The 22038-nt window shown below is 38.7% G+C and overlaps 1 protein-coding gene across 1 annotated transcript; it reads right to left on the bottom strand.

The window, feature by feature from the left end:
* Positions 1 to 20266: 20266 nt before the first annotated feature.
* LOC138910133 (uncharacterized) lies at positions 20267 to 20641 on the bottom strand. The gene has a single exon (XM_070201356.1). It carries the CDS (start codon positions 20639 to 20641, stop codon positions 20267 to 20269), a length of 375 nt encoding a protein of 124 aa, XP_070057457.1.
* Positions 20642 to 22038: the final 1397 nt, after the last annotated feature.

Raw genomic sequence — 22038 nt, 5'->3', positions numbered from 1 at the left:
AGTAAAAGGTTTTCGACTGATCGAGTATGTATTCTTCTTATGACCTAGAGTAACTAATAGGGTTTCTCGCGTTATGATGGCATGATAGATGCGGTGCGTCGTGTGGTATTGAGATTTGCATGTACAAGGTGGCGGCTCAGTTTTGGAAGGCATGTCATGGATAGTTTCAGATGATTAGATGAATGCTATTACTACTTGTTATTACCTGAGAAGGGTGTGTATTTCAGAAGGTGCACTGTGTTTTGCTTACAGATGCTTCATTAGTATTGCGGTACTCGCCTGGTTGAGCGACAACTGATGTTCAGATTTTGCCATGTGGCATCGGCAAATTATAGAAGTATTTCTCGTAGGATGATTGTGTATGAGAGATGTGTTAGTAATTTGAGTTGTGGAATTGGGATCGGCTATGGTGGTTCATGTGCTCTGTGGATTTGGAGACAGTGAGTTCTCAGAAGCAAATTGTTTCGGGGTTGCGGACTGTGAAAATGTGGCCAAAGTTATCCAGATGGTGGTACGTGTCATTATTAGATCATTGTGGAATTTTGGAGGGCAATTTATCCATTTGGGGATGACCGGAGTTGATTTTGGGGACCATTGATAGGCAAGGAGAATGTGTATTCTACACCAGATCGAATTTGTTGACTCAGAACTGTTAGTGTTGAGGAGTGTGTCATTCAGTTAAAGTTGAACTTGTTCGTGTTCTATGTGTTACTCTTCTATGCTACGAGGGGCTGTGATTTGTTGGTTATATGTACATATGATGTGGTTCTATCTGGGCCTTGTAGCGGAATTCGAGCGAAATGGTTATTGGGGTATTGAATGGTTGATTGTGCCTTAGTTATGGTCTTTTCGGGCTGTGGTATATTGTGTTAGCTGCTCCTACATGGTTATGGTCATGCACTTCATGCACTTGATGTTGTATTGCTTGTGGTTGTTGATTTTTTTTAGCATTGTGGCTTGAGGTATTTCATATGGACCAGTGTTTGGATGGGTCACGCATTGCAGCGGGATTATGTTGGGATATGCTCCTTTGTGATAGATTCATGTGTCTTGGTTCTACTATGTGTGATGAGTTCATAGCATTGCATTTGTGGTGGTACTTATTGAGCTTGTGGGACGGCTCTCTCATTTAAGTCATTTTCCATGTTTGAATACATTTGAATCGTTGCTTATTGGTGCGCGGATTGCACAGTTTGTGGATTTAGGTTGTATTGGTGTGGCATTTAAGTAGAATAGTTGTGTTTGATTAGATAAGGTCATTGGGCCTACAATGGATACTATCAGATTAGATTATGGTATGTTTGGAAGAATAATATCAGAAGTCAGCTTAGAATTTGGCATTTGTTCTGGTTGGAAGAGAGAGAGAACTCCATGATTTGTTGGTCCAATGAGTGGTTATGAGTTTATGTGTGTTTCTTTCATCATCGGCAGCGTACGAAGATTTTGAACGAGGTTTTATATGATATGCGGATTTTTATCGGTATCGGGTTTGTTTTTTAGCAGCTACTGTGATCGAAAATTATTGCTACGAGTATGCGAGTTATGTGGTATATCATGTGATTACATCTTGGGTTATGGTTATGGCTTGATACATTTTGTTAAGATTTATATAGTGTGTAGATGTGATATGCGGGTCTTGTAAGGAATTCTAGATGTTGGAAATTGGGTACCAAGGTTTATGGGCTAAGGATGAAGTGAGGATCTTCAGTTATATTGTATTGTCTAGCTTATATGAAATAAGGTGACTTGGGATCACCCCTGGGTATGTGCATGGTAAGATTTCACATTGAATTGATGGCCTTGGAACGACTCTTGGAATGTTCGAGGACGAACGTATGTTTAAATGGGGGAGAATGTAATGACCCGACCGGTCGTTTTAAGCATTTGCATTCTGTTCAGTTATTTGAATTCTTGAGTAGCTTCATATGATGTATTATGACTTGTTAAATCGTCAGTTTTGTTTTTCAAGTGATTCGGAATCGATTTGGAACAATGATTCTCAACTAGAAGCTTTAAGTTGGAGGAGTTGACCAAGTTTGACTTTTGTGTATTTTACCTCGGATCGGAGTTTTGATGGTTCTGTTAGGTTCAGATGGTGATTTTGGACTTGGGCGTATGCCCGGATTTTCATTTGGATATTTCTAGAAGGTTTCGGTACTATTTGGCAAAAGTTAGCAATTTGAAGGTTTGGAATATTCATAAGTTTGACCGAGAATTGACTTTGATGATATCGGGTTCAAAATGTGGTTCCGAGAATTGAAATAGCTTTGTTATGTCATTTGGGACTTGTGTGCAAAAATTTAGGTCATTCTGTATTGATTTGATATGGTTCGGCATGAGTTTTAGAATTTTAAAGTTCAAAAGTTCATCAAGTTTGATTTGAGGTGCGATTCGTCGTTTAGATATTGTTGTGTGTGATTTGAGGCCTCAAGTAGGTCTATGTTATGTTTTGTAACTTGTTGGAATGTTTGGACGGGGTCCCGGGGGGCTCGGGTGAGTTTCAGACGGATTTCTGCTCATTTTGGCACTGCTGTGTTCTGCTGATTTCTAGTTTTTCAATTCCTCATCGCAATCGCGAAAAGGAGACAAAGATCGTGTAGTGTATTATGGGAGCTGGGTGTTTTACTTCATCGCATTCGCGACTAGGTGATCACGTTCACGTAGGTTGTGGGGACTGGTCTTCTCCGCGATCGCGCTTGCTTCTACGCATTCGCATAGTATTTTGGCTGAGCTGGGAAATCGATGGTTTCTTGTTCGCATCCGCGACGATGCTCTCGTGTTCATGTAGTTATGTCAGCTTTGTGTATCGCGTTAGTGAGGCTTGTGTCGCGAACGCATAGAGTTAATTATGGCAGCGTATATTTGTGCATCGCGATCGCGAGGGTACTGCCGCGATCGCGTAGAGTACCACTGGGTAGTGTATATAAGTACTATATGTCAGTAAGTGTTTGAGCGATGTTTTAGGCGATTTTCACCACATTGATTGGGGTAAGTGTTTTTTACTTGGTTTTGATTATATTTCATGAATCTATCTTTATTTTTGCCATATGATTGATGATTTTAAAAGAGAAATTGGGGGTTTGTCTAAACTTTTCTAAAGTGAATTTTCGAGTTTTGAATATCGATTTGGAGTCAGATTTGAATGAAATTAGTATGGTTGGACTCGTAATTAAATGGGTTGTCAAAATTTATAAGTTTTATCGGGTTCCGAGGTAAGGGCCCGGGTTTGACTTTTTTGGTTGACTTTGAGTTATTGATTAAAGATTCGGCCTTTATCGATTATTATTTTTTCCTTGGGTATTATTTGATGGATTTGAGTTGCTTTTTGTTAGTAAATATGAAATACTCGTAAGTTCGCTGCGGTACGGACTTTTTGGGTTGAAGAATGCATCGAGGTATTGGTGGAAAATATTTGCTGAAGGGCTAGTTATGCGGTCAGATTCGCGACCGCAGATCCATTATGCAGGCCACATACCCGTCGCAGAGTTGAGCATAAAAATAGTTGAAATTTGAAGGCCGTTTTGCAGCCCATTCTGCGGTTGCATATCCATTTTGCGGTCCGCACATCCATTGCAGATTTTGTATGAAGAATGTTTTGGGTTATTATGCGGTCCATTCTGCGGCCGCATAAGTGGTCTGCGGACCGCAGACCCGTCGCAGACCTGTCCAGACCATCCCAGTTTTTGGGCATCTCTTTCGCGGTCCATTTTGTGGACCGCATATCTATTCTGCGGTCAATTCTAAGTTCAGAGGGTCCATTTTTCTATTTTTATAACCCGACCCCATTTTCATAAATAGCCTTAGGGACTCATTTTGAAGCCAATATTTGATGATTTTAGAGAGAGGTAAGAGCATCTTAGAGAGAGAAGGAGGAAACCTAGCGTTCTAATCATCCAATCTTGCACCAATCTTCAAGAATCAAAGAAGTCAATCACTAGATTATCATCTATCCGGGTAAGTCCTACTCCTAAGCTTTCATGCAAGAGGTTATGAGTTCTAGTGTATTGTGGGGTTGGAAATAGGCCATGCATGTGTCAATAAGTTGTAGTATGTGGGGTTAATGAACCATTTTGGGTAGTTCTTGTTGAAATTGGTTAAGGGATGAAGGAATTACCGTTGTAGAGCTTTATAGTCTATTTTGCATACTAGGTGTTTGACAAAATTCCTAAGAGAGTTACACCATGTGAATCCTTCTAATTATTATCCGATTTTCACTATCTTCCTATGGATTGTTATTGCTAGAAGTGTTGGGACGTTGTAGTAACTCAAGGAAAGCTCAAACAAGGTATGTTGGCTAAATTCCTGTTTTAGAATTGAACCCCATAATGGCCTTGTAAGTCCCGTGTTGCTCATTATAAATTGATTATTCCGAATAAGCCTTGTGTCAAAAGATATATGCATTCAATTTGTATTCCAAATGTTCTTGTTATGTTGAGTTACTATTTGAGAATGTGATTAAGCATGAGTTGTGTGTTAATATGTTATGATTAGAAAACGTGATTCTAATGAAAACTAGCATGTCGAATTGTGTAAGAAATCACATGTGCCTAAGACCCTTAATTTGGTTAGTTGCTCAAATGTGTATTTAAAGTCTTGAGTAGAAATACCTTGTTGTTGATAATCTATAAGGATGTTTGAAAGTGAAAGAAATGGGTTGGAGATATAAAGTATGGCCAACGACCAAGAATGGAAGTTATACTTGTGGTCAATGGTGCCGAAAAAATGAAATGATGTGAGAAAGGTTATGAAATAGGCCTTGATTCAACTGTTCCAAACTGACTTCGAAAATAGATTTTCCTAAAAGCTTATATACCCATGTTATGCCCAAATGTGGCTGTTTTAACTAATATTATTCTATGTAAGTATTTCCAATGTGTTATGAGCTCTTATATCCTCATGAGTTGAAATTGTGTATTGCCCTTTTGGGAAAAATTATTTCAAGAATAAATGATGTATTACTCGCCCATGATTTTAACTTGTGCTTCGATTGCCAATCATTTTACTCCATTTCTTGGAAAGAAATCCATTGTGGTTAAAGTCTTCGTTACTAATAAAACCTAAAGTTGTGATTTTCGGAATACTCTATTTGTTGATATTTATGATGATGATCCATGAAAGTAAAGAAATAAAAATGTGGAAAATAAAATACGGCCAACGTACCATGAATGAAGAATCATAAGTATGGCCAAGAGAGCCAAGAAAATAACGATGTTGTGAATGGTTGAAAGTACTAATGAAGGTATTTATAGTGTGAAATATAATGAGGTGAATATAACATATGTTTGTACTTTTGTTCCCTTGTGTGCAAAACAAAATATTTTTGGGAGTATCATTAGCAAACCGAGGAAGGGTGGGTCGTAAGGCCCACACCCGAAACTACACGTGCCGGTGTAGGAGTGGATTGTGATTATTCCCCTTATTTGGGATGAGATTGAATTATTGATGTGATTGTGATTATTTCCCTTAATTGGGATGAGATTGTTGATAGCCCTGGATTTAATGCCGACTCACACAGCATATGTGCGGAGATGCCCTAGCCGGTCGGGTGGTGATCGGACGCCATATTGCGCACATGGTGGTACTACTCTTGGTAACACCCTTTTTTCGCATCACATGTCAAACCACATTATTCGTGGGGAGACGGCCTAGCCGATCGGGCGTGATCAAACTCCGTGCTAAAAATACGGTAGTATATCGGTATTAATGATCTTCCAGCCAAAAATATATATTATTTTTATATTTTAAAAATTATTATATTTTAACTGGGCATTTGGATATTCTTGATTATGATTTGCTATTTCTATGGTTTTTCCTTTTCTTATATTGGCATTCTATTTTGAAAGAGGATATTTATCTTTACATACTAGTACTATTTCATATGTACTAACGTCCCTTTTGCCGGGGACGTTGCATCTTCAATAGATACAGGTGGTTCGTCAGCGGGCGGTTTTGATCCTCGTTAGCAGTTACTCTCTATTCAACAGATTTTGGTGAGCCCTATTCTGTTTCGGGCTTCATGTCATTTGACGTTGTACTTTATGTTTGAGGTATACTCGGGGCCTTGTCACCGGCACTTCCATACTACTCTTCCGGTGTACTTAGAGGCTCTGTAGATAGGTTATGGGTGGTGTTTGATATTGGGAATTAAACTAGTAAGTGTTGGTATTTGGGCAAACATGTTTTTCATCATATCTAAAAACTTGTAATATTTTAGAAATCATAAATGGATGTCCTTTAGTAATGAAAAAAGATTGTGGAACACTTGACCCTTCTCGTGTCTATCACTTGTACTGGTTCTTATATTATTAAAGGGTAAGGTTGGGAAGAAGGCATCTAGCAGGTTTGCTTAACCTGGGTATCTTGGTTGAGCGCTGGTCGCGCTCCCCGAGGTCGGGGTATGATAGTATATATTTTTCAGGTTCAGAAAAATCATTACCATTGTCCAATGCGAGCTTATGATTCTTATCAATAGGAAAGCTATCAGCTTTGGCTCCAAGAAGTCCCATTTCACTCAAAAATTCGAGTGCATATTTTCTCTCACAATGAAACATACCATTTGTACCTTTGGACACTTCTATCCCCACAAAATATTTTAATGGCCCAAGATCTTTCAAGTGAAAGTAATGATGCAAATATTGTTTAAAGTTAGCAATAGCACCAGAATCGTCTCCTGCAATGATCAGATCGTCGGCATAAACAAGAACCTGCAATGTCAAACCTTTCTTTATATAACAAAATAAAGAATAATTAAACTGCAATTAATTGCACAAAATAAAATGACTTTGAGGCAGTAGCAAGATTTGCAAATCAATTTCTTGGAGCTTGTAGCAACCCATATAAAGATTTGCGAAGGCGACACATCTTCCCTTGAGTCGAGGTCCCAAATCCAAGTGGAAGTTGCATATAAACATCTTCATCTACATCCCCGTGCAAGAATGCATTATGAACATCCATTTGATGCAACTCCCATTTTTTAGCCACATCAATGCTAAGGAAAACTCGTATAGTAACCATTTTCGCCATTGGAGCAAAATTTTTATTGCATTCAATTCCAGCCACCTGGTTGTTACCAAGAATCACGAGCCGAGCTTTAAATCACTCAACTGTACCATGAGAATTATATTTGAGTTTATAAACCCACTAGCAGCTGATAGTCTTCTTTTCTGGGGAAAGAAACTCTAATGTCCTTGTACCATTCTTTTGCAGTGCGTCAATTTATTCTTTCATAGCACATCGCCAAAAAGAGCCACACACATCATCATAAAATCTTGTGGGTTCAATACCTGCGGTAACAGCTTCCAGAAGGCTCTTGTATCTAGAAGAAAAATTATTGCAAGTCACATAGTTAGCTATGGAATATGGCATACCTGAAGACTGTGAATGAGTGGGTGTTGAACTTTGCATTGGGGTATCTATGCACAAAGTAGTATGAAATTGAATTAAGTAACATACATAATCTTATAATCTAGTGAACACTTTGAGTTCTCGATGTCCCCGACCAAGAGCTTCATCCGTAGTAGTAGTAGTAGTAGTAGTAGTAGTAGTAGTAGTAGTAATAGAAGTTTTTGTATCAACAATGGTAGAATTTATGTTCAAATTTTTCTCCTGAATTGGACTAGGAGAAGTAACATCTACCCTCCTTATTCATTTAGGTTAGGCTCAATATCAAAACTCTCCCTTGAGTGAACAGAGGGTGAGTGGTCATGTTGCGTAATATGATCATTAGTGGGCGAAGCACCAGCAGAATCTAGCGGAGTGGTAGGCTTAGAGTCAAATAATGAACTAGCATAAAGGAAGAGTTCTTCATCAAAAATAACATCACGAGACACAAAATAATGTGCAGTCTCTAAATCATAGATACGCCATCCCTTCTTCCCGAAAGGGTATCTAGCGAAATAGGAGCTAAACTTATATTTTTCACAAGACATAAAATGAGCAAAACATAGACATCCAAATACTTTTAGAGGCTTATAGGAAGGTTCTTTTCCAAAACTTAACTCATAAGGAGTCTTTCCATTCAACATGGGAGTACGAGTTCGATTAGTAAGATGAACTACACTCAAAACACATTCTCCCCAAAATGAGATCGACAAATTAGGTTGGAAACAGAGTGCACAAGCAACATTCAAAATATGAAGATGCTTTCATTCCACTCGTCCATTTTGCTGATGCGTATTAACACAAGTTATTTGATGTACAATTCCCTTCTCCGCATAGAAAGTATGAAGATAATGAACTCCTTACCGTTGTCGCTTTTAAGTATTTTTACCCTTTTCTGAAACTAAGTCATAACCATGGAAAACAATTATTTTATTTTATGTTTAACCTCACTTTTCTCGGCCATTAAGTAGACCTGCACACTACGAGAAACATCATATACAATAGTAAGAAAATACACAATATCACAAGAAGAAGGAATACAATAAGGTCCCCACACATCACAATGAGTTAATTCAAATAAATCAGTACTTTTATTCACACTATTAGAAAAACTTTCTCTTGTATGTTTTGCTATTAAACAAACATTACATAGCTCATCTTCTCTACTATAGCCACTAATTCAAGGAAAAAGAGAAACTATCTTATTGGAGGGATGACCAAGCCGACGATGTCATAAATCAAAATTATCCACCTTATGGGTGTTATTTGCTTGCGCTTGTATCACAGACTTCAAATAATATACCCCATCACATTTTTCACCTACCCTAGTTACTGTACTTAAAGTCTGGTCCTGTATCACACAAAGCATGTAAGCAAATATGAATAAGCAATTATTTTCATTAGCGAGCTTAGACACAAAGATTAAATTACATTTTAATTGAGGTACATAAAGAACATGATGCCATTTCAGATTATTTTTGAATATAATAGTCCCCGCCTTCGAAGTTATAGTCGTAGAACCGTTTGGAAGGCCTACTAGATATGGTGTCACGTCACATAAATCTTTCAATAACTTGGCATCACCACTCATATGGTGAGATGCCCCCGAGTCGACAATACAGCGAATTTCAAAAGCATTACCTAACAATTTATCATGGTTATTATTGTGTGAATTAAACATGGATATATACCAGTGCACTTCACTACTCATTAGATAACCCTATCCAAGTATTAACATCTGCCTTTATTTTACTATTTAACTCGGTTGCTTGTGCAGCATTAGAAATTATTGTAGTCCTACGTCTAGTGCCACCACGTCCATAATTACCAAAGTTTCCAAATCGTCTGCCACGACCACATCCAGTAGTTCTTCCTCCTCCTTGTCTTGTACCCCACCATTCAGGATACCCGATCATCAGAAAACAATCTTTCCTTTCATGTCCAAGTTTCCCGCAATTACCACATGTTGGTTTATTCACATTATTACATATTCCACCATTGTAATTGATGCGAGCATGAGACAAGGACTGCACATCAAAGTCAACAGAATCTGCATACTCCTCTTTAGCTCGAGCAACATTTCGATGTTGCTTCTCTTGTATAATCATGGCATAAACTCTATTCAATGTGGGTAGGTGTTCCATGGTTAATATTTTGCAAAGTGTAACACCACACACATCATCATCAAGTCACATTAAGAATTGATAAACTTTCTCCTTTTCACGTTCTTGTACCAGTTCCTTTGTACGCTTTCAGAGGCGAAAGGCCAGGGGGAGATACTATTTGTGATCCATGGATCTCCGATTGGGAAAATGCATCCAAGCTCCATTGCTATTATGCGCTCTGCTGCCCCACACGTACACCCAGCACATGTACATATCAGATTCTTTGTGTAACCAATAAGTTCCTCCCACATGTTCTTTAATTTGCCGTAGTACGTGTAACGACTCGATCGGTCGATTTGTGTAATTGCATCCTATTTTTCCTTTTCATACTTTACACATGTATGTTTATGCTTTTATGACTTACGAGATTGGTTAGTTTTGTTCTAGAAAGCTTTCGGGTTGATTTGGACCCTTTGAAAATGTTGAACAAACTTTAACTTTTATGAAAACGACCCCGAAACTATATTTTTATGACTCTGATAGCTTCGTATCATAATTTAGGACTTGGGCGTATACCCGAAATTGATTTTCGAAGTCCGTAGGTCGATTTGTGTTGAATTGCCAAAATTTGGCAATTTAAAGTTGGAAAGTTTGATCGTAGGTTGACTTTTAGCTATCGAGCTAGAAATTTGATTTGGAAACTTGGAATAGGTTTGTTGCGGTATTTAGAACTTGTCTGCAAAATTTTGTCTCATTTGTAGTTTATTTGATAGGATTCGGACGCTTAGTTGTAATTCTAGAAGTTCTTGAAAATTTCTTTGAAATTTATGCGTTTTAGAGTTTAATTTGTAGTTTTAGATGTTATTTTTGTATTTTGATCATGAAAGTGACTTTGTATAATATTTTTAGACTTGTATTGATGTTTGGTTAGGAGCCTTGAGGGCTCGGGTGAGTTTCGGATGCTTAGTGGAGTGTTGATAGAGTTTAAGTTTGCAGGTTTTTGCACAGGTGCCTCAGGTCTTGCAATTGCGAGTTTTGGGATCGCAATTGCGATATTAGGCCAAGTCTGATAGGCTCGCAATTGTGGAAGTCCAACGTTCGCAATTGCAAACTTTTCATCGCATTTGAGATGACAACAAAAATGGAAGGTCTTCGCTTTTGCGAGGGATTATTCGCATTTACGAACCCCATGTCACATTTGCGACATCTACAACTGAACAAAAAGCTGAGGGACTAGATTTTTGAATACATTCACTCATTTTTGAACCCTAGACTCGGTATGAGGCTATTTGGAAAGGGGATTCTCACCTACAAACCTTGGGTAAGTGATTCTAATCTATTTCTAATTATATTCAATCAACATATATTAGATTTTAACATCAAAATCATGTGAATCAAAATGAAAATTTGTTAAACTTTGTCAAGTTTTTTAAAAAAAAGAAATTGAGTTTTCAGAGTCGATTTGGACTTGGATTTTGAAACTAATCACATATATGAACTCGTGGGGTCATGGATAGACGGAATCTACCATTGGACATGGGTTTTGACCGGGAAGGCCTCGGGTTAAAAGTTGTTAACTTTTTTGGAAAAGTGTAAAGATCTTAACTTTATCTATTGCAATTAAATTCCCTAGATTTGAGCCGTGTGGAAACGTATTTTAAGGGAAAAGCTATTTCCGAGTGTTGAATTGGCCTAGTTGAGGTAAGTGTCTTGCCTAACTTTATGTACGGGAACTACCCCCTTAGGATTGGTATTGTTTGATTCAATTGTGCTAAGTAAAATCCGTGTACGCAAGGTGACGAATGGGTACATGGGTTGTACGTGGTAATTGATCGGTATAGGCTACTTAGACTATTTCCATGCTTTAATTAAAATGCCACATCATCTTCTAAATTCATAGTCAATCTACGTTTATTTGTGCTAGTCTATCCTTACATGCCTTAATTGACTTGTTTAGCATTTGTTCTACATCCTACTTGATAAATTGCTCTCATGCTTAGTTGAACTTGTTGACTCTTTTATTGTTACATTCTATCTCTTCATTGTTAATTATCACTATTTGAAGTTATTGATCGTGCTGTCTCTTTCCTTATTGATTATCATTACTTGAAGAAATTGTTCATATTATCCCTTTTCTTGTTGATTTCTATTATTTAAAACTCATTGTTAAATGTTATCTCTGTTATTGTGAGTTAGCGTTATCTAATATCGTGGTTATACATTATTTCTCTCATTGTTTAGTTATTTGGTGTTGAAGTTATGAAAGTCGTTAACACATTGAGGCGAAGTTGGTTATTGTTGTGACATCTATCTTATTGAGCATTTTATATTTATTATTGTTGTTGATATTCTTGTATACATTGTGGTGGAGCCATGTGCTATTGTTGGGGAAATATTGGTATTGTTGTTGTTGTTGGCAAGTTATGATATATGGGCACTTGTGGTGCGAATATTTATTGTGATATGATATTGACGCACATCCGCCGGTATAAGGTTTGGGGTTAATGTACATGCGGCGGTATAAGATAGGACTTATATGCCTGTTGCTTGTGGGGGAACTACGTGAAGCCACGCGGTGTCAAAAGGTGGGCTAAAGTATGTGTATCTATTTCGGGAAAACTATTTTCAAAATCTATTTTTAAATGTAAGGCTCACGCAGCGGTATAAGGAAAGATTGTGATTGAAATTGAGAAATGTGAATACGAGGCGGTACCTCGGTTTTGATTCCATTATACACGAGGCGGTACCTTGTTGTAATTCTTGTTGTTTATTTCCATTGTTGATTTTCGGTACTAGCTTATGCTATCATCTTGTTATGTATCTGTTGTTTCTTCACTTTCTCTTACATATCCGTATTTCATTTTCATACTGTTTATTTATATCCTACTAGGTATTTTGACCTAGCCTCGTCAGTAATCTACTGAGGTTAGGCTTGATACTTATTGGGTACCATTATGGTGTACTCATACTACGCTTCTACATATTCTTTCGTGCAGATCCAGGTACGTCTGCCCGTGCCGGTCGTTAGAGGTTGTTTGTAGCTACTGCTTGGGAGACTTCAAGGTATACTTGCTCCACGTCCGCAGGCCTCGGTGTCACCTTCCCTATTTTACTTCATATTATATTTCCTTCAGACAGTGATATATTAGATGTTCAAAAGTTATTCTATAGAGCTTATGACTCAGTTCCATCGATTTTGGGGTATGTATTGATGAGATTCTATTTTCGAAAGGTTTTTATCAGTTATTCAGTTTTGTTTTTGGTGCCTTGTCAATTATATTTTGTTCAATTGTTAACAAATGTTAAACTTACCTAGTCGTAGAGACTAGGTGCTATCACGACATCCAACGGAGGGAAATTGGGGTCATGACAAGTTGGTATCAGAGCTTTAGGTTCATAGGTGTTACGAGTCATAAGCAGGTTTAGTAGAGTCCTGCGGATCGGTACGGAGACATCTGTACTTATCTTTGAGAGGCTACAGAGCTGTTTGGAAAAAGTTCACTTCTTTGATTCCTCGGGTTCGGGAGGATTTAGTGGTGGTCACGCTGCAGCTACAGCCTGTCATAATAGGGGCTATGTGAGTCGTCGAGTTCATTCAACACTTCCAGCATCTAGTGGTGCTTCGGTTGTTCTGAGGTCTCAGGTTGCACACTTTGCTCAGCCACTTTCTAGTGCACCTCCTGCACGGGGTACCTTCAGCGGTCAGTCCAGCCAACTAGGCCCGAGCGAGTCCTAGCTTCCATGCCCCCTGAAATATTTTTTTGAGTGTGGAGATACCAACCACATGGTCAGAGACTACCACAAACTCAGGAGTGGTGCACCTTCCCAGGCTATTCAGGCTCCACGGATTCAGTCAGGCCCACAGACTTCCCAGGCCATGGTTGCTGCCCCAATTGTCGCTCCACCCACTCAGCTAGCTAGGGGTGGGGGACGGGCGAATGGGATGGAGGCAGTTGCTTCAGACTCAGACATTACAGGTATGGTTCCGATTTTTCATATAGATGCATTAGTCTTATTTGATCTTGGATCCACTTATTCATATGTGTCATCTTACGTTGCTCCATATTTGGATATATCACGTGATTTTTTGAGTTCTCCTGTTTATGTGTCCACACCAGTGGGAGATTCTATTATTTTGGACCATGTGTATCGGTCGTGTTTAGTTGTTCTTGGTGGTTTTGAGACTAGAGTTGATCTATGGTTACTTAGTATGGTAGACTTTGATGTTATCTTGGGTATGGACTGGTTGTCGCCCTATCATGTTATTCTAGATTGTCACGCCAAGACTGTGACGCTGGCTATGCCAGGATTGCCAAGGTTAGAGTGGAGGGGTGCATTAGATTATGTTCCTAACAGGGTTGTATCATTTCTAAAGGCCTGGCGGATGGTTGAAAGGGGTGTGATGCTTATCTAGCTTTTGTGAGAGATGTTAGTGGTGATACTCCTACCGTTGAGTCAGCTCCAGTAGTGAGATACTTTCCATTTCTAGTGGATCTTCCAGGCATGCCGACCGATTGGGATATCGATTTTGGTATTGACTTGTTGACGGGCGCTCAACCCAGTTCTATTCCACTATATCATATGGCCCCAGCGGAGCTAAAGGAGTTGAAGGAGCAGTTGCAAAAGTTTCTTGATAAGGGTTTCATTCTACCTAGTGTGTCGCCTTGGGGTGCTCCGGTCTTGTTTGTGAAGAAAAATGATGGTTTTATGCGCATGTGTATCGACTATCGGTAGTTGAACAAGGTTACAGTGAAGAACATGTATCCATTGTCACGCATTGATGACTTATTTGATCAGCTAAAATGTGCTAGGGTGTTCTCAAAGATTGATTTGCGGTCAGGTTATCATCAGCTGAAGATTCGGGATCTGGATATTCTGAAGACTTCCTTTAGGACTCGGTACGGTCACTACGAGTTCCTTGTGATGTCATTTGGGCTGACCAATGCCCCAGCAACATTTATGAACCTGATGAACACTATATTCCAACCTTATCTTGATTCCTTCGTCATTATGTTTATTGACAACATCTTGGTATACTCCCGTAGTTGGGAAGATCATGATCATCACTTGAGGATCGTTCTCCAAACCTTAAGAGAGAGCAAATTATATGAAAAGTTCTCAAAGTGTGAATTCTTGCTTGATTCGGTGGCGTTTTTGGTTCATTTGGTATCGAGTGAGGGGGATCAAGGTAGATCCGAAGAAGATTGAGGCAGTGCAGAGTTGGCTCAGACCATTTTCAGCTACTGAGAATCGGAGTGTCCTGGGTTTGGTCGGGTATTATCATCGTTTCGTAGAGGGTTTCTCATCTATTATTGCACCTATGACTAAATTGACCCAGAATGGTGCTCCTTTCAAATGGACCGAGGAATGTGAGGCGAGCTTTAAAAAGCTCAAGACTGCTTTGACTACAGCCCCAGTGTTGATGTTGCCTACGGGCTCGGGGTCTTATACAGTGTACTGTGATACGTCACGTGTTGGCCTTCGTGCGGTGTTGATGCAAGACACTAGGGTGATTGCCTACGCATCTCAATAGCTGAAAACCCATGAGAAAAATTATCCAGCCCACGACTTGGAGTTGGCAGCATTATTTATGCATTGAAGATATGGCGGCATTATTTGTACGGTGTCCCTTGTGAGGTCTTTACCGAACACCGAACTCTACAACATCTGTTCAAATAGAAAGATCTCAACTTGCGGCAGCAGATGTGGTTAGAGTTGCTTAAGGACTATGATATCACCATTCTATATCATCCCGGGAAGGCCAATGTGGTGGCCGATTCCTTGAGTCGAAAGGCGGAGAGTTTGGGTAGTTTAGCATATCTACCGACAGTAGAGAGGCCATTAGCATTTGATGTTCAGGCCTTAGCCAACAAGTTTATTAGATTGGATGGTTCGAAGCCCAGTCGAGTTCTTGCTTGCATGATTTCTCGGTCTTCTCTATATGACCGTATCATAGAGCGTCAATATGACGACCCCTATTTTCTTGTCCTCAAAGACATGGTTCAGTACGACGATGCCAAGGAGGTTACTATTATGGATGACGGCGTGTTACTGATGTAGGGCCGGTTATGTGTGCCCAATGTGGATGGTTTGGCGGAGTTGATTCTCCAGGAAGCCCACAGTTCGCAGTACTCCATTCATCCGGGTGTCGCTAAGATGTATCAGGACTTGAGGCAACACTATTGGTAGAGGAAGATGAAGAAAGACATAGTGGAGTATGTAGCTCGGTGCCTAAATTGTCATCAGGTGAAGTATGAGCATCAGCGGCGGGGTGGTTTGCTTCAGCGGTTTGAGATTCTCGAGTGGAAATGGGAGCGTATCACCATGGACTTTGTTGTTGGACTCCCATGGACTCAGAAGAAGTTTGACGCGGTATGGGTGATTGTGGACAGGTTGACCAAGTCGGATTATTTCATTCCGGCAGTGATTACCTATTCTTCAGAGTAGCTATCTCAAATCTACATCCGTGAGATTTTCTGACTTCATGGCGTACCGGTATCAATCATTTCTGACCGGGGTACACAGTTCATATTGCGTTTCTAGAAAGATGTACAGCGTGAGCTAGGCACACGATTTGAGTTGAGTACAGCATTTCACCCTCAAACGGATGGACAGTCCGAGCGCACTATTTAAATATTGGAGGATATGTTTCTCGCATGTGTTATGGATTTTAGGGGTGCTTGGGATCAGTTCTTGCCACTTGCGTAGTTTGCCTACAACAACAACCACCAGTCGAGTATTCAGATGGCTCCGTATGAGGCATTATATGGGAGACGGACATTCTCCAGTTGGGTGGTTTAAGCCGGGAGAGGCTAAGTTATTAGGCACAAATCTGGTTATGCAGGATCGACTTTGTACAATCCAATCTAAACAGAAGAGTTATGCAGATCGGAAGGTTCGCAATGTTGCATTCATGTTTGGGGAGCGATTCTTGCTCCGGGTTTCACCCATGAAGGGTGTGATGAGTTTCGGGAAGAAGGTCAAGTTGAGCCCTAGGTATATCGGACCTTTCGAGATCCTTGAGAGGATTGGGGAGGTTGCCTACAAACTTGCTTTGCCACCTAGCTTATCTACAATTTATCTGGTGTTCTATGTCTCTATGCTTTGGAAGTATTAAGACGATCTATCTCATGTTCTAGACTTCAGCACAGTCCAATTAGACAAGGATTTGACATATATTGAGGAGCTTGTGGCTATCTTGGACCGACAAGTCCGAAAGTTGAGATCAAAGGATATTACTTTAGTGAAGGTTCAATGGAGGGGTCATCCAGTCGAGGAGGCGACCTGGGAGACCGAGCATGGCATGCGAAGTTTTTATCCTCATCTATTCACCGTTTTAGGTATGTCCTTATGCACGTTCAAGGACGAACGTTTGTTTTAAGAGGAGGAGAATGTAACAACCCGATCGGTCATTTTGTGTAAATGCGTCTCGTTTCCTTTTTCATGCTTCACATGTATGTTTATGATTTTATGACTTGCGGGTGGTGTAGCTATGTTCCGAAAAGCTTTCGGGTTGATTTGGACCCTTGCGTCCTGACTTAGAAGTTTAAATTTGAAAATATTAACAAAATTTTGACTTTTATGAAAACGATCCCGGAACTGTGTTTTTATGACTCCGATAGCTTTGTATTGTGATTTCGGACTTGAGTGTATGCCCGAAATTGATTTTGGAAGTCCGTAGGTCGAATTATGTTGATTTGCCGAACTTTGGCAATTTAAAGTTGAAAAATTTTACCGTAGGTTGACTTTTAGCTAACATGCTCGGAATTTGATTTGGGGATTTGGAATAGGTTTGTTGTGGTATTTAGAACTTGTCTGCAAAATTTGGTGTCATTTGGAGTTGATTTGATAGGATTCGGATGCTTAGTTGTAATTCTAGAAGTTCTTGAAAATTTCTTCGAAATTCATGCGTTTTAGAGTTCAATTCATAGTTTTAGATGTTATTTTTGTGTATTGATCGCGCGAGCGAGTTCATATGATATTTTAAGACTTGTATTGATGTTTGGTTTGGAGCCCCGAAGGCTCGAGTGAGTTTCGGACGCTTAGCGGAGTGTTGATAGAGTTTACGTTTGCTAGTTTTTGCACAGGTGCCTCAGGGCTCGCATTTGCGAGTTTTGGGATCGCAATTGCAACATTAGGCCAAGTCTGCTGGGCTCGCATTTTGCGAACCCAGTGTTCGCATTTGCGATAGGCACCTGGGGGGAGCTAGTTCGCATTTGCGATCTTCGTGGTCGCATTTACGGAAGTCCAACATTCGCAATTGCAAACTATTCATCACATTTGCGAGCCCCTTGTCGCATTTGTAAGGTATTATTCGCATTTGCAGGATTCACAATTGAGAACCCCTTGTCGCATTTGTGACATTTGCGACTGGACAAAAAGCCGAGGGACGGGATTTTTGAACTCATTCTCTCATTTTTGAACCCTAGATTCGGTAGGAGGCGATTTGGAGAGGGGATTTTCACCTACAAACCTTGGGTAAGTGGTCCTAATCTATTTCTAATTATATTGCATCAACATATCTTAGATGTTAACATCAAAATCATGTGAAGCAAAGTGAAAATTTGTGAAACTTTGTCAAGTTTTTGAAAAATAAGAAATTGAGTTTTGAGAGTTGATTTGGACTCGCATTTTGAAACTAATCACATATATGAACTCATGGGTTCATGGGTAGACGAGCCCCGGGTTGACTTTTGTTGACATTTTGGGAAAAGTATAAAGATATTAACTTTATCTGTTGCAATTGAATTTCCTAGAATTGTTTGATGATATTAAATCGATTTTGGTTTGATTTGAGTCGTGTGGAGGCGTATTTTAAGGGAAAAGCTATTTCCGAGTGTTGAATTGGCCTAGTTGAGGTAAGTGTCTTGTCTAAGTTCGTGTGGGGGAACTACCCCTTAGTATTGGTATTGTTCGATTCAATTGTGTTAAGTGAAATTCGTGTACGCAAGGTGACGAGTGGGTACACGAGTTGTACGTGGTATTTGATCGGTTTAGGCTATTTAGACTACTTCCATGCTTTAATTGAAATGCCACATCATGTTCTAAATTCTCATAGTCAATTTATCCTTATTTGTGCTAGTCTATCCTTACATGCCTTAATTGACTTGTTTAGCATTTGTTCTACATCCTACTTGATAAATGCTCCCATGCTTAGTTGAACTTGTTGACTCTTTTATTGTTACATGCTATCTCTTCATTGTTAATTATCACTATTTGAATTTAATGATCGTGTTGTCTCTTTCCTTATTGATTATCATTACTTGAAGAAATTATTCATATTATCCCTTTTCTTGTTGATTTCCATTATTTGAAACTCATTGATAAATGTTATATCTGTTATTGTGAGTTAGCCTTATCTTATATCGTGGTTATACATTATTTCTCTCATTGTTGAGTTAGTTGGTGTTGAAGTTGTGAAAGTCGTTAACACATTGAGGCAAAGTTGGTTATTGTTGTGACATCTATCTTATTGACATTTTACATTCATTGTTGTTGTTGATATTCTTGTATACTTTATGGTGGAGCCATGGGCTATTGTTGTGGAAATATCGATATTGTTATTGTTGTTGGCAAGTTGTGATATATGGGCACTTGTGGTGCGAATTATTATTGTAATATGATATTGACGCCCAAGTTGCAGTATAAGGTTTGGGGTTAATGTGCATGCAACAGTATAAGGTGGGACTTATGTGTGTGTTGCTTGTAGGAAAACTACGTGAAGCCACGCGGCGTCATAAGGTGGGATAAAGTGCGTGTAGCTATTTCGGAAAAACTATTTTCAAAATATATTTTTAAATATAAGGCTCACGCGACGGTATAAGGAAAGATCGTGATTGAAATTGAGAAATGTGAATACGAGGCGGTACCTCGATTGCGATTCTTGATTATATGAGACGGTACCTCGGTTTTGATTTCATTATACACGAGGCGGTACCTCATTGTGATTCTTGCTGTTTATTTCATGTTGCAAAGTGTTGTGGTGGGGATATTTTTTGTTGTTTCATTCTTTATTGTTCTAGCAGTTGTCGTCCGTACGTGATCATTGTAGCCCATTTAATTTCTTCTTTTATGTTATTTCCATTGTTAATTTCCGGTACTAGTTCATGTTATCATCTTGTTATGAATCAGTTGTTTCTTCACTTTCCATTACATATCCGTAATATATTTTCATACTGTTTATATATATCCTACTAGGTGTCTTGACCTGGCCTCGTCACTACTCTACTAAGGTTAGGCTTGATACTTACTAGGTACCGTTGTGGTGTACTCTTACTACGCCTCTACACATTTTTTTCTGCATATCCAGGTACGTCTGCTCGTGTCGGTCGTTAGAGGTTGTTTGTAGTTGCTGCTTGGGAGACTTCAAGGTATACCTGCTCTACGTCCTCAAGCCTCGTAGTCACCTTCTCTATTTTACTTCCTGTTGTATTTCTTTCATACAGTAATGTATTAGCTGTTCTAAAGTTATTCTATAGAGCTTATGACTCAGTTCACCAGTTTTAGAGTGTGTATTGATGAGATTTTGTTTTCGAAAGGTTTTATCAGTTATTCAGTTTTGTTTTTGGTACCTTGTCAGTTATATTCTGTTCAATTGTTAACAAATGTTAGACTTACCTAGTCGTAGAGGTTAGGTGCCATCACGACATCCTACAGAGGGAATTTGGGTCGTGATAGTACGTAGCAACTGTCTGTCCTCCTTGTTTACAGGATGCAAGTTCGTTTTTCAACTAGTGTATTCTCATGTCATTACCAATTGAGAATCGTTCTCTCAAGTCTTCCTATAGTTCTTTAAAAGTTTTCATGTAAGAGATCGTAAAACGAAGTGGCGGATATATGTCGTTAAAGACCCAAGCAATCAACATCAAATTGATGGCATACCAATCATCGAGTTCAAATCCTTCTTCCTTGGGCTTTGTAATCATTCCATCGATAAAACCCAGTTTCTTTTTGGCTCTAAAAGCGTTTCTCACGGCCTTAGCCCATTCGTCATAGTTGTCTCCCTTCAAAACCACAAGAGTTATGTATATTCCTTTGTGGTCTGCTGAAAGCAAGAAATATGGTGATGTTGGATCATTCATGGGTGTTTTTTTGCTTCCTGATCCAATGCCTCCGTCTCCGTCCTTCTTCTTGTCGTCGCCAGCCATCTCACCCATTTCTTCTGGGTTATGGCTCTGGTACCATGGAGAGTTTAAGAGAGAATAATGTTTTGTTCCTACTTTAAATAACTGGAGCTAAAATATACAAAACCTATATCTTGTTAACTACGAAAGCTATCGTAGAAATAAGGCAACCACTACTACAGTCTCCTAAACATATACAGCTTCCTAAAATAAATATAAAAATAATATTACGCCATATTTACAGCTATGTTATATCTCTCAATACCGTTCTTAGATTTTCATGCCTTTCACTAGTTAACCCACATATTATTTTCTACTAGAATTATTTTCACAGAATCAACACATAAAATAAAAAAAAAATATTATGGTTTTTTTTCTCCCATCCCAGATATTTATCCCCTTTTTGGAGCAAAAAAACTAGTTGTATAGAAAAGTACTTCTGCTTTTATTTCAAAAAGTTGATTTGTTCCAATTATTTTCTATATTTATTTATGGATAGAGAGGCCCAAAAAAACAAATTAAAGAAACAAATAATTAACAGAATGGTCAATTCACTACCAGAGCCATAATGCATAAAATGTCTAGTTCATCTACTAGAATACTTTACAAAATCAGAATAGTCATCAGAGGCTAGTTGTGAATTGCGATACGTTAAAACAACATAGCTCTTACTAGTTTGAAAATAATAAATTAATTTTATTTGAAAAGATCAGCTAAACAAATAAGAATTCAAAATGAAATATCTCTAAACCGAAAAATCAAGCAAAAGAAAGAGAAAAAGTCAGAACCAAACAAAACTTGTACGTATATTTTTGTTCAGATGAATTATTTACTAGCATAATAAGAAACTAAAATTAAGAATAAGTTGAGTAGGTAGGGCGCAATTAATTAAAATGGTCAAAGTCTTAGGTTTCCTAAAAGGGGAAAAAGTAGTTGTTGCATGAAATATAAGTACTTACCAAGTATAGTACTACTAACTAAGGAATAAGCATTTTCCTATCAGGGAACATCCCTCTCTTTCTCAAAGCTTAGAGACCAGCATGCATTAATTAATTAATTAACGTAACACAGAGTGTCCGATTAAGCAGCTTTATTTTAGTTTAAACTTTCTTCTCTAAATTAATTTCTGCCAGGCAAGTCATATAATTTCTTTTCTCTTTTTTTCCCACTGTTGTAGATCTACATTTCTGGTTCCTTTCTTCTTATCAAGTTTAAGTCAGGCTTGATATTCTTGGGATCATAATTATACAATCCACTACTTACAACCTATCTTTAATTAATTACTTAGCACATTTACAAACCAAGATTTTAAAAAAGGTTGAATAGAAATTATATCAGACTGAACTGAAAAGCCAAAAGAACAGCCTTTTTTACGTTAGATAAATGTTGAATTAGGTAGGGGACCATGTCCTTAATTAAATGCTAGTCTT

The sequence above is a fragment of the Nicotiana tomentosiformis genome, chromosome 4, assembly GCF_000390325.3.
Source record: "Nicotiana tomentosiformis chromosome 4, ASM39032v3, whole genome shotgun sequence".
Lineage (NCBI taxonomy): Eukaryota > Viridiplantae > Streptophyta > Magnoliopsida > Solanales > Solanaceae > Nicotiana > Nicotiana tomentosiformis.
Note: the sequence above shows the minus strand (reverse complement) of the source record. Positions and strands in the feature narration are given on the sequence as shown.

Bases quoted from the DNA above. Each gene is read 5' to 3' on its own strand.
- LOC138910133 (XM_070201356.1), bottom strand. From the start codon at position 20,641: ATGGGTGAGATGGCTGGCGACGACAAGAAGAAGGACGGAGACGGAGGC.